The sequence below is a fragment of the Spermophilus citellus genome, assembly GCF_964194105.1.
Source record: "Spermophilus citellus genome assembly, chromosome: 7".
In the NCBI taxonomy this organism is placed as follows: Eukaryota; Metazoa; Chordata; class Mammalia; order Rodentia; family Sciuridae; genus Spermophilus; species Spermophilus citellus.
In genome coordinates, this window is record NC_138188.1 from 94510863 (window position 1) to 94527159 (window position 16297).

The 16297-nt window shown below is 38.3% G+C and overlaps 1 protein-coding gene across 1 annotated transcript in view; it reads right to left on the minus strand.

The window, feature by feature from the left end:
* MORC1 (MORC family CW-type zinc finger 1) overlaps positions 1-16297 on the minus strand; it is a gene marked incomplete at both ends in the record, with an annotated part of 157963 nt that overhangs the window by 40454 nt on the left and 101212 nt on the right. The window contains 3 exons of the mRNA XM_081301955.1: positions 113-217; positions 5922-6161; positions 8191-8256. Coding sequence (XP_081158081.1) covers positions 113-217; positions 5922-6161; positions 8191-8256 — 411 coding nt within the window. The remainder of the gene's footprint in view (positions 1-112; positions 218-5921; positions 6162-8190; positions 8257-16297) is intronic.

Consider the following 16297-nt stretch of genomic DNA (forward strand, 5'->3'; position numbering starts at 1 on the left):
TTAGGTTATTCAACTAAAGGTTTTGGTGACTTTGAGGCACTAATGATCCTGCTCATCTTTATGAATGTAAAAAAATTTCAAGGTGTCATTGAGTCACTAAATTTTATCTCACCAGGATTATATCTGGATCACTGTCGCTGGTTTGAATTTCACTCAACACCTTACATTCCTGTGTGAGGTTGAGACTCTGTTTCCTTTTCATTTCCCCGGAAGAGGCCTATTGCAAAGTATTAACAGAAAAAGTACAAAGATTAGGATCAAGCAATGACACACATTAAACCACCTTCACTCACGATTCATGACATCCCTCGGATATACAACAAAGACTCAATTTCTGACCTTTGTCCTTAAAATGTATATAATTTAGAAAAACACATGTAAAGTTCACTAACAATACACAATAAAAAAAGAATGTCACAAGGCAAATCAGGTAAATATGAGTCACACAGACCATAGAGCTCAAAAGTGAATCAAAGTTGCTACAGTATTTTGCCAAGGCCTGCATGAATTACCATTATACACTGAATAACATCTTGTGTGGATGTACATTGTTTTTCAAACTTGGGTAGATGTTGCTAAGACAAATGAGATAAGCATTTATTTAAAAGTATCTACGATAGTTTTCTCTAACTAGATAGCTATTAATCAATCGTTACTATCACGTGGAATGTCTGTAGTCATTTTGTGACACTGAAAAAGTATTTTCATACTTGAAAAGGTTGGGAACTTATGATGCAGGAAAAGGTCTCCCTTAATTAGAATGGCTAGAGGTTGACTCTCAGCTTCTTGGGGTGGGGTGGGGGGATGTGTCTGATTAATATCTGAGTCTTCAGCACCTGGTTCAGAGAAAATGATTAATATGTTTGTTGAGTGAAGGGAACTTACAAACAGCCTTGGGGAAAAATTCAGAGGAATTACAAGGTGCAGATATAGGGAACAATAAGCATATTATTTTTACTGAAAGTTCTATTTTCATGAAACAGGGAGAAAGTCATTTCAGATAAATAAAGTGGAACCTTCTGAGAAAAGCAAGGGTGTGATAAAAACAATCCTCCAGGAAGAACAATAAGCTAATTAATGACTTGTCTTTTGTTCTGTATTTTTACTGGTGCATTATAATTATACATAATTGCAGGATTCCTTGTTACATTTTTGCCCATGCACATGAATGACTCCTCTTAATAGACCTGAACTGTAATACATAAAAGCCAAAATATTAACTAATTCCAGAATCATTTTTATCAAACTTTTGAAGCACTTGGCAAGATTTACTTGGAGCACATATGTCTTCCTAATGCCATGCTGCTTAGACTCATACAGGAATTAAGTTTCGTTTCCTGCACCTCCTCTGTCTGTTAGGGGCAATACCTAGTGTGTTAATTGGACAGGAGATGAGCAAGTAATCCTCAAGTAATCCAAAATTGCTTCAATTGCAGTTTAACCTGATAAAATTAGCGTAAGTACTTATAAAGAATTTCATGGCCTCCTTATTTGTCCACCTCACTGCTTGATTTTCATAAGTATAGTCTGTCTTCTGAAGTGATGTCAGCTTACCTTTCCAAGAATTGATATGCAAACGGTTTCTTCATCTCCCATTTACTAATCAATGCTCTCTAATCTGGTTTCCAACCTCTTCATCAACAACAATTTTTTTTCCTGAAATCATTCTTATTGCTTCTAAGTCATTAAGCCAAACAACCCTTTTTAGGTCTTTGGCCAGCTGAGTTGGTTCTCTAAAGGATTTAGTCCATTGGGCCGCCTCTTCTTGAACTATTTTCCCCTCTTGGCTTCAATGATATAACAAATTCTTAATTCCTTTACTGCTCAGGTGATTTTCCCAAAACCATCTGTGCACAACTGTCCCCCAGTCCCCAAGTTTCTGACTAGTCCTTCTTTCTTCTTCCCCTTCAATCCCGCTCACACACAGATACTTGTGTATCTGAGTACCTTATAAGTTCAGGCCTTCTAATAAAACCTCAGCTCTGACATCCAGATTCAAATATGTGATGTCTCAAACTATGTAAGCTGAATTCATGCTCCTAGCTACAAGCCTTCAAGGATCCCTATTTTGATGGATGTAATTACTACCCAAGCAGCTCAAAGAGCTAAAAAAAAAAAAAAATCTGTGATCATTTCTGCCATATTCCTCTGCTTCACCTTCTATACCCAGTGTATCACCAAGATGGGGGGCAGTGTAACCACACCCACCACCATTGTTTTAGTCAGCTCTTTCAGTGCTGTGACTAAAAGATCTGATGAGAACAATTGTAGAGGAGGAAAAGTTCATTTGAGGGCTCATAGTTTCAGAGGTCTCAGCCCATAGACAGCTGGCTCCATTCCTCAGAGCCCAAAATGAGGCAGGACATCATGGTGGAAGAAATTGATAGAGGGAAGGAGCTCACATAATGATCAGGAAGCAGAGAGAGACTCACCAGACACAAATTTATATACATCAAGGGCACACCGACCAGGGACCACCTCTTCTAGTCACAACCTACCTGCCTTTGGTTACCACTCAGTTAATCCCCATCAGGGTATTAATTCACCAATTGGATTAAGGCTCTTATAATCCAGTCACTTGTCCTCTATACCTTCTTGCATTGTCTCACCCACGAGCTTTTTGGGGGACATTTCACATACAAAGCATAACAACCATCATCCTAGGCTGTGCTACTGTTATTTCTCTATTAAAGCCTCCTAGCTGCTCTGCCCTAATGACTCTTATTAAGCATAAATTTTAAGCAGAATACCATGCACTGGTTGTCAATCTCTTGCGAGTACTCTAAATACTTTCCATTTTGGAATTTCCAAAGGAAACAATGCAGTCAAGTTCTGAATGGAAAAAAAAAATGTCTTACTTACAGAGAAAGGAGAGAGCAAAATTAGCTTCAGTAGTGTGCATCATTCCCCTGTGCCAGTAGGAACCCTGGTAGCCAAGGCAGGGAAATTGCCTACACAAATTCCTTTCTTGATGCAGTAGCCCCTTCTCCTCCCCAAAAAAGATAAATATAGCAGTGGGGTTGATCTTGTGAAACAAACACTTAAACAGAGAGCATACATTGGGCTTGCAACAGAGAAGGACATTCCCACACAAGGAGATAAGACTAAAGCACACTGTGTGGGCTCTTTATCTCTTGGTAAGGAAATGCCCCAGGCTTAAGGTCTATTATTAGGTGGCAAAGCAGGGGTCAAAAGACTGCATGGCATGTGAGTGCTTTTCTCAACACCTCTGCTCTCTAATAACCTTACTTCCTAACTAAGCCAAAGCAAACTTTTCTAAAGGAAAATATGGTCAAAAAACCACTCCCCTGCATGAAGCTCCTCCATGGTCTCCCACTGCTTTGGGAATCGATGCAAATCCTCTTTCTCAAGGCCCACAGGACTTGTATGGTTTCAGTTATTCCCTAAACATCTCCTCCCACAGCCCCTTTCCATCTCTCTGTCCTGCCACTGCCTGTCTTAACACTTGGTATTCATCATGGTGTCCCTCTTTAACAAATGCTGTTTGCATTGTTTGGAAATGTTCTTCCTCTTTTGATACCAATTTAATTGGAATTCAATCCTAAAATCTTAGGAATCATTTTTTTTTTCTGGGAAGCTATCACTCTCCTGTCAGATACAGTTGAATCCCCCATTATTAGCATTTGTGCTATTGTGTCCTAAAAACTGCCACAAATAGGTATGGTGGCACATGCCTCTAGTCCCAGCTACCTGGGAGGCTGAGGTAAGAGGATCACTTGAGCCCAGCAGTTTGAGGCCAGGCTGGGACTTTATCTTGGGGGAGGTTGGGGGTGGGGGGGTGGGCAGGGATTCTGCTGCCACAGTTGCAATTTACATTTGTAATTCAAATAATTACTGAATTATTTGTCTTTATCATCAGACTGTGTTTGATGAGGGTCAGAACTATATGTGGCTTTGTTTACAGTTGAACCCTCTTCCAAGGTGATACACTGAGTAGAACATAATAAGATCACATGTGTGTATAAATAAATACATAAAGGTACACAAAGTATGTATATAAATATACATGTATATACACCATGGAAATGTATTTACTTTGTGTAGTTTTACATATGTGTATGTATATATATATATCTAGACTAAGTTAATCTCTCTATCTAAAGTCCAAAGTGTGTTGTTTTAATACTTGGGCAAACTCTCTACTTCTCAATCTATTATGTGTTTTTAAAACATACAATATGTGTACAAAATAAGCTCCCAAATACCAAGATCTTTAAATACACAGCTAATGAGTTTTTCTGGAATTCAAGGTTAAAGGAGATACGATTAAACCACCTTTTCTATTATAAACATGTAGTACTTTGAACACAGCAAGGACTGAGTAAATAAATACCTACTGACTGTATGAACCCACATATTCAAATATGACAGATAATTCAGAGTCACAGAAAAAATAAAATTCTATAGATAAACAAGTTCAGCTTGGCTCCTATAGTTTCAAGAAAGATGAACGACCAAAAATTCCAAATTACAGGGAAATGGATTTCAAATATTTTAAGAGGATGAGCTACTCAAAAAGAGAATAAGAAAAGACTTCTTCAGGGGGTAAAGATTTTCACTAAAGATTTTCAAAAAAGAGTCTGCACACTATTTGCCAAAAGACAGTACAAAGGAATGTGTGAGATATTAAAGTAACTATTGTTCAAAAATAATTCCTTTTGAAAGAACCATGCCCAAAATATCTTGTCTCCCACCGTGCCTAATGCTGTGTCCACCCAGGGCAGAAGCTCAGTAGATATTTTCTTATCAGATAAATTTACACTGTTTTCAGAGAGCCTACGGCAATTTGTGTGAACCTATGGCAATTCATGTATCTGCCATGGTGGCCCATAGCCGCCCTTTATGGGTGAATTTAAATTCTGGAAACAGTTAAAAGGCATTAGAAGCCAAAATTGATAAACAAGGTAGATAACCTAGACAATAAATTTTGGCTTATGAAAGATACAAAATGAAAATTAGTAAGATAATGTTTATAATCTTTCAGCACTGAAAGATCACAGGGTAAATGCCTATTTGATTGTAGGCATTATTATTGTTATAAACAGAATCTTAGGGGAAATTCTCAAAAGTGAATTAAATAATAGTAACGTTGTAAGAATGAATGTATTGTGATTATTCTAAAAGAAACAAGCTCATGTAAAAACAGAGGAATTCTGGGGAGGTACAATTGTTAAAATCAGTAGCAACACAGTTGTAAATTGACCTTATAACCCTCTCTCCCTCCCTCCCTTCCCCCTCCCTCCTTTCCTCTCTTCCCTCCCTCCCTCCCTCCCTTCCTTCCTTCCTTCCTTCCTACCTTCCTTCCTTTCAGATTGAACCCAGGGGCATTCTACCACAGAGCTACATTCCAGCTCTTTAAAAAATTTTTGATACAGAGTCTCTCTGGGTTGCCCAGGTTGGCCTCAAACCCGTAATCCTCCTTCCTAAATTCTTCAAGTTGCTGGGATTATAGGTCCATGCTATTGTACCTGGTAATACTGCATTTCCTAGAACCTAGACTACAGGATTAACAACCTATATGTTTTAGCTAAGCATTTTTCCTATAATGTTTTGAATGCAAAATCCTAAAACTTAAGGTTTGTTCTATATGAATATTTCTTTCTTAAATAGAGATCTACAATCCTTTGCCCACCCAGGCATTCTTTGGGGGCCTCCACTTGGCTGAGTTCTCCAGACATTGTGCTGATATTAACAACCTGACTTTTCTCCCAAAACAGAGAATACAGGAGGGAAAAAAAAGAAATTGGGACCCTGTCCAGAAATCGCAGATTGCAATGTATATCCTATAATTAGACTGCTTTAAAAAATGTGAAAATGAAGCAAAAACCTTTAGCTAATGCTATTTCCAGAACAAGTGAATTGTTATCCATTTTATGAATAAGAAAAAAAGAAAAAAATACCTGAGATCGCTCAGCTAGTTGGATGTTTTCTGGCACCGTATGTCTCTGCTGTAGGGGTTTCATCTTCTTTTGCACAGACATTTTCATAATTTTATAATCCGAAACATACTCCACATCAGAGTCTGTTTGTTCTGTGTTTCTTTTTTGGCTTCTTTGTCCGACTGAAAGCTCAATGGGTGAAAGAGATTCATGCTTCAAATCAACACCTGAAGGTCTGATTTTCTGAGTTTTGGTATTTTCCTTGAAGAACAAAAAGCATGTTTTTATTTTTTTGGTAGCCAGCTTCTTTATAATCAATTGCCATTTCCCTAATATTACAGTAGGTGATATTTCTTGTGGCTAACAAAGCATTTAAAAATCAAAGGCTTAGTCAACTTTAGCAGGTGTACACTGCTGTAATGACTCATTAAGAATTTGACTCAGAAATAGCTGCAGAGCAGGGCTGAGCCAGGAGGTCTGATTTTGAGGCTGCAGAAGACCTCAGATGGAGAGCATACTACATTCTGACTTTCTCCCACAAAGATTTACTTGCTGTTGGCTCCCTGGTGCATGCAAGACGGTCCCCATCCCTATTCCATCTCACATCCTGCTTCTTGCACCTTCCTGGCTGTGGCTTCAACCAATGGAGGACACACTTGCTGAGAGAACTAGTCTATATGTGCCTGCTCCTGAGAGTTTGTTCTCTCCTATAAGAAGCCAAAAGTAACGAGTAGAAGACTAAAGAGTGTAGCACGAGGGACACTGTAGAGTTTCTAAGTGTGTCATTACCCACTACTGCTTAGTGAACCCTCTCCTCAACAGTGGGAGGGCTCAAGTAAGTGTTCAGCTCTCGTTTTCCTTCATATAAACCACCCACACTTGGTAAAGTCGCATTACAGTTGTATATACTACTTTGTTTATATTTAGGTAAAATCTTAAGGCATGAGATTATATTATTATTGTAGGTTTTTTATTAATATTTTGCCAACACATTAGGAACTTATTTCTCATGGCCAGTCACTTGCAAATGATTTTTCCTGTTCTCCACTTCAGGAAAATCCTGTTCCTGATCTAACTCTCAGACTATGATGATAATTTAGTATAAGTAAAGTCAGTAGATTCTGAGCCTGGTTGTGCAATTTAGCTATGTAGTGATTTTAAGAAAATTCCTATAAAAGGAATTGTATTGTGAGTTTGTATTAAAACACTCTATCAGTTCCTGACTCCTTGATACTGAAGCAGAAGAAGCAAATAAAGAAAACAGAAAAAAAAAAGACACTCTGCAACAAGTTTCCAATTTTTAACTTGAATAGTGAAGAAACCAAAGACATAAATATTTGCATCTATCTATCTATCTATCTATTTAAAGGTTGGCTGGGGCTTCTCAATCTCATCACCTGCCTGTTTAGAAATATTAATAATTAAAATTGCAAAGAGTTTTTTGTATATTTGTGTGTGTGTGTGGCTGATAAGACTAAGAGGCTCTAAGACTTTATAAATGTTTTTTCTTAGTAGGGGATAGGAAAGGTAGCAGAATACAACAATTACTAATAGGGCATTATGTAAAATTGTGGATGTGTAACCGACGTGATTCTGCAATCTGCATTTGGGGTAAAATTGGGAGTTCATAACCCACTTCAATCTAATGTATGAAATATGATATGTCAAGAGCTTTGTAATGTTGTGAACAACCAATAAAAAAATAATAAAATTTTAAAAAAATAAAAATAAATAAAAATAAATAAATAAAATAAAATAAATAAAAATAAAAAAAATAAATGTTTTTTCTTAAAGAAGCTCTAAGGTTCAAAATGTTCTCTGAATTTTAAATTTTAGATAATAGACATTTGAGAAATATGATACTATATGACATTTAGCAAATACAAGAAAGAACGTAGGAATTGTGCATACAATATATACAACAAATTTCTAAACAAATGTACATCCATGGACTGAATCTCTCTTTCTCCTCCTCCTCCCCCCCCCGCCTCCCCCCCCCCCCGCATGCACACGTACACACACAATCTTGGAAAGAAATACATTAAAATATTTAAAATGATCATCATGCTCAGGCAGTAAAATTATTGGTGACTTAAATTTTGTTTATGTTTTATTTTGTAAGTTTCCCCTAATAAACAGATATCACTCTTAAAAAAAACAAACAATGGCATTAAATCTAAGTGCTTCACTCTCTGAATCTCATAAACCATAACATTTGGCCCTTGATAAGACTCATCTTTCACAAGGAAAATATGACAAAAAGTGACTCTCACCTACTTTAAGTACTCACCTTAAGTGTTGAAGTAAGGCAGGTGGGAGTGAACTCAGCAATCCTACTCGCTGGTATAAATCTAAGCTTTTATGGGGGAAAAATCAATAAGACAGATTTAAGTAAAAATAACTTTCAATTGGCTTATTACAGTAATTCAGTATTTCTTATTTGTGAAAGAAGTGTCAAGATACACACCCCACCTGTAACACTTTAGATGTACTGCAACGCTGTCCTGATTAGTAATGACTATTATAAAACAATCAGATGGTTTGTTCAAACATTGAAGGTTAAATGTCTTGTGAGTAACTTTGGGGTATCTGTGTGAAACTCCCCCTCTGTCCAGCCTCTGCATCCCTTGTCTTCCCTCTGTTGAGACCCTCTGTTCCCCACCTGTAGGACCCAGGGTCTGTAGTGACTCCTGACCTCTGACAGCAGCTCTCTCTGGCTCAGAGATCTGGATCTGAGATTCAATGGACTCCAGAGGGTAAACTGACTCTACCTGTTTTCCTACTAACAGAAATGCTGCTGTATCTTCAACATCCATTGTTTGCCCTGTACTCTGAAGCACAGCTAGGGAACAGGCAGGTAGTTGCCCTCTCCAAAAAAGGAACTCCTTTTAAATATTTGGATGTGATCATCATGGCCCTAAGATGATCAGATATTAATAAAACACACAGAAGAGTAGTGCAGGAGTAGGAGTAGTGCAGACCCTGCCCTCTGGGCCCAGGTCCTCTGCTCTTGTGAGATTCTAGTTAGGTGTCTGCTTGTACTTCCTTTCTGACATGCCCCTGGTCCTTTCCTGGGCCACAAACTTCATCTTGGTGTCCAGCTCCATGTCCAGATTCTCCAGGAGAGACCATTGACCTCCTCTTGTAAGTACCTTACCTCATAAATTGGAGTCCTACTTCTAATTAAGGTTTGGATATGCTCTGTTGAAAAATTTTCTGATGCAGTTTGCCTGTATAGATTTTGAAATGGTGTCTTTTTCTGTGTTCTTAGATTCAAATGCCTCTTAGTGGTACCTTACACCTGCAGGTAGCTTCAAGGCAATACTTCCAAACGGAATTCATTATATCACCTCTGCATATGCACTCACCCCAATCAGTACTTCCTAATTTGACTTTCCTCTTGATTAACAGCATCACCAAACACTGAGACAACCACACTAGAGGCCCCAGTTTGTCTTGGTTCATCAAGACAACACCCCATACCTAATCAGTGAATTTCGGCACTTAAGTCTTTTATAAATTCAAAATCTTTCAGTAACCTCAAGTCAACACCCTTTCTAAAGGCCTATCACCTCCTTTCCTGCTTCCAGTTCAGTGATTTCTCTAGCCCCATGCCACAACCATTTTATATACCATGTTATTCCTTTCATTAAAATAAAGAGGATGATAGAGAAGATGGAGAATGGCGGAGAAGAGCAGCATTCTCAAAATTGGATGCATGTTATCAGAATCATCTGATAAGCCTTTAAAAAAGAAAAACAATGCCATGTCCTTACAATCAGAAACTTTCATTTAATTATGTGGGGTGGGGCCTGGCTCAGTCCTTCCACATGTTCTCCAAAGGATTCTAATGTACAGTCAGGATGGAGTACCACAAGCCTGGAGGGTAGAGACTTACTCTATAGTACAAGGAATGGCATACACAGTCAGTGCAGGGTTACTGAGTGGAACTAACAGCACCTGGCATAACACACGAACTGTTTTCAAACAGCTGCAGGTGGGCTTTCGAAATCCTCTTCTGAGTCATCCCCCATCCACCTCCACCATGTTGCCCTCATGCACTGAAGGCCCAATTACATTTTCACAGCCCACTTTCATGCTGTCCTGCCTCTGGATAATCTATTTCCTCGTCCTGGGTTGGCCTTAACAAGCCTGTCCTCTTGCCAAATTCCACTCGCTCTTTAAATCTCAGTTTAAAAATGATCCACCCCAAGTACTTACCCCAGTTGCCCAAGAGAGAATTAACTGTTTATCATCTATGCCCTCATGCCATTTTTCCTTTTTAGATGTTTATGTAGATAACATATTTACATTGGGACAACATTTTAAAAGTACATTAAAAAGAAATTTCCTTACCACTGTGTTTTGCATTTCCCCAGCTCATAGTCCACCAACACATAACCACTGCTACCACTTTCTAGTTTATCTTTCCAGAGATTTGTTTATACATTATATACTTATATGTGTACTTACATGTAAATTTCCCCTCTTTGGGGGTAGGGAAAAATGATAGTGTATTATGTACACAGTCCACACCCTACTTTTTCACTTAAAGATATTTCCTAGCATTCTTTCTCTTTTAGTACTTATAGAGCTTCTTCATACCCTTTTTATGGTTTAGATATAAGGTGTCCTCCCAAAACTCAAGTGTGAGACAATGCAAGAGAGTTCAGAGGTGAAACGATTGGGTTATGAGAGCCTTAACACAATCAGTGAACTAATCCACTTGAATGGATTAGCTGGTGGTAATGATAGATTACATTTTCCTTTTTTTATTTTTCCTAATGACAATACATTTTTCTTCCACTGTCTGATCAGATAATATGATACTTCTCAGTGTTTACCAGTACTAAAATTTATGTTTAAGTGGTCTAAATGAGAACCTTTAAGTTATAAAACCCAAATGGATTTAGCACAAAGCCCAGATATTAATAGTAAAAACATATTTGCATACTTAACTAAATAATGCAGCAGAACGGAAGACAACAGACCAAAGCAAAATGTTAAAAAAAAAAAGGTTTTTTTTTTTTAAATTGAAACACCTTCTGTTGACATAGGACATAGGAATACATATACAATTAGTGCACTAAAATAAATTTGCATGTTAAGTGTAGTGTATGAAGTTGACCTAAAAAAAAGTTAAAAAGTTTACCTAAAAATTTGCTCTTTGATTCCAATTAGAAATGGAGTTTTCGTCTAAAGTATATTTCTGCTAATAGATGATGATATTCAGCATTGGTTTGGGGGTTGGCCTATAATTTTTAACATGCAGTTTTTTTAAAAAATCACATTTTTAAATTTGAGGAATGCATTTTTACATCTTTGATTGCATTTTGCAAAATAGAAATCTGTCAACAGTTAATCTACTTCAAATTCTGTCTCAGTTACTTAATGAGTAGCTGTTTACTAATGATAGTGTCTTTTTTATCATCATCATCATCTTTTCAGATATCAAAAAAGAATAATTACCCTGGAAATTTTGCAAATATCACTGTTATTTTTAAATGACTGTCATAAACTCTTTCAACAAAACTATTACATTTCTTTACAGGTTCAAAAAGACCTATAAATCTCAAACTGAATCAGTGAAAGCTGCATAAACTGAACTGTCTCTGGAGCAGGAAAAACTGAGGAATCCTTTAGCCAGAAATGAAAGGGAAATATCTGTGGTGAACGATTTAGAGAAAGAGGCAGAAATCCGGATTTTGAAATTGCAGCTCTAGAGATCTTTGTTCAGTCCATGTGGTGTAGATCCAGGAATCTGCTTTTCTACAAACATGTGAAGTTGTTCTTAAACAGATGGTCCAATAATCTTGGATTCACAGCCTTGGAGATTCTCCTTTCTAATTCTATATCCATGCTGTGTGGGACTATAGAGAGAATACTTTTATGTTTCTGCAGTTAATACTTTCTGATTCCATTTTACTGAACTTGAGACCTGGGCTAAAAGGAATGAATCCTGGAACTTAATGTATGACTGATTATCAGTGAGACAGCACCTGGGGGACTTCCCTGGGGACAGTGGTCTCTGGAGGGTGTGCTTACATTCTAAGGGAGGGATGGGATCTGGGACCATAGAGATGCACCTTTGCTGTAAAGCTGCAGAAGCTGGTCTTATCTCACCCTGGAAAAACTTATTTTTACTCCAAATAATAAGGGTAAAAGCCCAGGCTCCTTCCCAAAGAGCAACATAGTGCAAGGACAATGGCTGCCACTGTCCTATATAATTGCCCAGGTTCAATTTTCTTTTTCTTTCAGAATTCCTTGCCTATAATACAAACTCCAGTACATATGCAGGAGGACATCTGGTTTTACTTCCATGCATCCTTTACCCTAGAGGTAAGAACTAAAGCAAAGGGGAATCCACATAATTATGTACTATAATTAAATAACAATCTGCCCTGCTCCATTATTCTCACATTTGCATTCAAAATAATACTAATAACTATAGATATTTTTAAAATAATAGCTTAGGACAGGAGATGCGCAACCAGTGCTCATAGGTTCTAAAATTTGGGTGGGTCCTTGCAAGTGTCTAGCCTAATCCTCTTTTTTTCTACAGAGCTGGGGGTGGGGGTGATTTAATGATGGAGGACTAGACACTTTAGACAGACCTGAGGTCACTCAACTTATACACTACACAGTCAGGACCTGAAACCAGGTACCCTGACACCAGGCCAATGCTGTCTCTGCCTTCTGCAACTTCTTCCTCCTTCAATGAGCACCTGAACATCACTCCTTCTGCACAGCTTTCCAAAGTGACCACTCTGCTCTCCAAATCTGCCTACTATTCACAGAATTCCTCAAAAAAAATTATGATTAGTATTAGCTGTTTTCAATTTTCCCTACCCAGAAAAAGTATCAATCTGAAGTGAACAAAGAATAACACAGTAGTTTAAACAGCTGTGAATTAAAATTAAACATATGTGTAAAATCTACCTTTATTCTGAGTTGTTTATGTGATCTTATCCAGAGAGGAAATAGAGTTTAATGCAGGAGGGCTGGGTCTGGAGTCAGAGTGCACTTGTTGAAATCAGGGCTCTGCAGTTCCTAACTCTGTCTTTGGCAAATTACTTCCCTGTGTCTCAGCTTCCTCATTTATAAAACAGGAATCAAACAACCATATGACCATCATCAGTATAAAATAAGTCAGTACATTTAGAGCACCTTTTACAGGGTCACATTCTAAGTGCTAGTATTTAGTGCTTCCATTCAGCCTTCTCATTTAAGCTCCTCCATCTATGTGACAAGTCGAGTGATAATAATCATTCAGGTAGTTTTAGAATTCACCAAAAATATACAGAATTATGGAAATCTTGAGGGAGAAACTGGAAAGAAGAAAGGGAATTATAATTACGATAAGTCTTTGCTTTGTACATTAAAATATCCCATGGCAATCAAATTGTATTACATATTTAGAAACAAATGGCAGATGCAACATGAAGCAAATGAAGTTGAACTTCAGTACCCCTCCCCTAGATGAACTTCTTTCATGATCCTAGCACAACTTTGTATTTATAATGCTATGTTTTTTTTTTTTTAAATAGTGGTCCCCAAGATGATAAAAAAGACTACAAAAACCAGACTTAGATTTGCCCTGGTTCTGAAGTATTTAAACAATACTTAGTTATCTTCAAATGCTAGGAATTATTAACAGTGGTCTTAGCTCATATCTAGAGGGCCTTCTTGAGATTCTATTGAACAGGAGAAAGATGATTCTAGACCACTGTAGAGCAAAGGTCATGGACGAACACTGGCCTATTCTCTAGGGGTGTATGAAAACCTCTCATTTGTCCGAAGTCTTCCCACCTGCATAGGAGGCTGGAGCTGGTCAGGGAAGACCAGCCAAAGGAATGGGAGTCTTAAACACACATCAGCAAAATTCAAGGTGGAAAACAGGACCTGAGTTTTTAATTTCACTTAGTCCTATAGAGTTGGGCCAGAGGAAGGAACCATATATTACCAGGAGACAAAGATTTAACAATGGTAAGTCAGGGATGTGATGTAAGGGGTTTAAGTTCAAAACTGAAACAGAAACCATGAAGTCCACTTTCCTGAAATGAATTCAAAATGCAAAGCTGGGTCCTGAGTAAGAGGAGAAATTAGGACAAACAAGATTCAAGCTCACACAATAGCTAGACTGTGGAACCAACCCAGATGCCCTTCAATAGATGAATGGATAAAAAAAAATGTGGCATTTATACACAATGGAGTACTACGCAGCACTAAAAAATGACAAAATCATGGAATTTGCAGGGAAATGGATGGCACTAGAGCAGATTATGCTAAGTGAAGCTAGCCAATCCCTAAAAAACAAATGCCAAATGTCTTCTTTGATATAATGAGAGCAACTAAGAACAGAACAGAGAGGAAGAGCAGGAGGAAAAGATTAACATTAAACAGAGACATGAAGTGGGAGGGAAAGGGAGAGAAAAGGGAAATTGCATAGAAATGGAAGGAGACCCTCATTGTTATACAAAATTACATATAAGAGGTTGTGAGGGGAATGGGAAAAAAAAACAAGGAGAGATGAATTACAGTAGATGGGGTAGAGAGAGAAGATGGGAGGGGAGGGGAGGGGGGATAGTAGAGGATAGGAAAGGTAGCAGAATACAACAATTACTAATATGGCATTATGTAAAAATGTGGGTGTGTAACCGACGTGATTCTGCAATCTGTATTTGGGGTAAAAATGGGAGTTCATAACCCACTTGAATCTAATGTATGAAATATGATATGTCAAGAGCTTTGTAATGTTTTGAACAACCAATAAAAAAATATATTAATAACCCCCCCAAAAAAAGATTCAAGCTCAGAGGGGGAGGACACAGGCATGCTGGGGAGTAGCTTGCTTTGGAAGGAAGCCAAATACCTGTATTTTACTCAGCAGTCAGAAAACAGGCCCTGAAGTACGTCCAGGATACCAGGGAGCCTGAGATTCCTTGCTTGGCATGCACACTCGCTGAGAATTGGTTGGATACATAGTTCAAGTGCTCCAGGAGTTTTTGTGGGGCAGAGATCAAACAGATGTATTTGCATTAAAATCCAAATCAATATTCTCTCCAGTGAAAACCATTTCAGGCAGCATACCGGAACCTCTCTCCCCGCTCTCTGTCTCTGTTGATGTGAGCAGGAATGCGAGGCATGCAGACAGGGATGTACTGTGGCATGACTGCGGGCCCCTGCCAAAGCTGTTTCTGACCTTCTCAGACTCATCCCCTCTGGACTCAGACTCATTTTGGCCTTGAGCAGCAGTGTTCAGTCACTTCCATGAAAGGCAGGAGCAGACAGTGAACAGTATTCCTCATCCCCACCTCCAGGAAAAAATGGTGACTTATGAAACCAGAGACAGAATATCTTGGGCTCCCCGAACCACACCATGCCACAAAAGCCAGGCTGCTGTGATGTCACACTAACACTGGGGCTGTCTGGGTTTCTTTTAGTGAACGAAAAATGCTCTTTTGTCAAGGAAGTGTGACCTCAACTACGTGAGAAGGGATGAGTAAGAAAGAATTGAGACAAGCAATTCGAACTGAGAAGTGGAACAGCTTCTGCTCAGTACTTACTTGCCCAGTGCGGAGCCAGATGTGGAGGCAAGCACAGAGAAGAGGAGCAGCACCTGATGCTTGCCTTCGGGGGATTTCTGGACTCATGAATCATCATCAGTTCTTTTACCATCTCATCTGGTATGCCGTGAACCCAGGGCCCACAAGTGTGAACACAAGAGGCATTATCCCTCTTGGGAAAGCAATGCATCACCACAGAGGAATGAGATCTTTGTAGCAAGAGTAATAAAGTAAGATATTTCAACTATAAATGAGTATAATAGCCTGTTGCTAGACAAGGGTCTTTTGGTGTCATAAATTTTAGATCATGGCAGTTTATGTAAGGAGGCTGAAAAGTACTCTGGAAGAATAAATATGTTTTCAAAGGCATCTGTCACTATAGTTACACAGATCGGAGATCTCGGCATCCTGCACAATAATGACGCATTAAAAAGATTAAACTCTAAAATGGAAAAATGTGTTCACATTCTTCATTACAAAGTTGTACTCAATATGCAATTTCAATTTGAAACACACAGCTAAAAGTTCAGCAAGCCGCCTTTGCTCTACATTTTACTGCTAAAACAACCGACATGGGAATTGCTAGATTATACCATTTCATTTTTCTTTTTGTGAGTCCATATAAGCACTGTAAAAGAATCAGACGCTATTGCTGAAGTTCCTTTTCCATAGGCATGGGATTTTATGAGGGATATTCATTTGATGGGAAGGCTGGGAACATAACAAATGAAATCCAAATTCAGCCTCTGTAATCCCAAACATAACTCTTTTATTGTGAACAAATGTAAGAACATTTTGGTTTCCAATAATATATGCAAAAGTCAGTAAGTT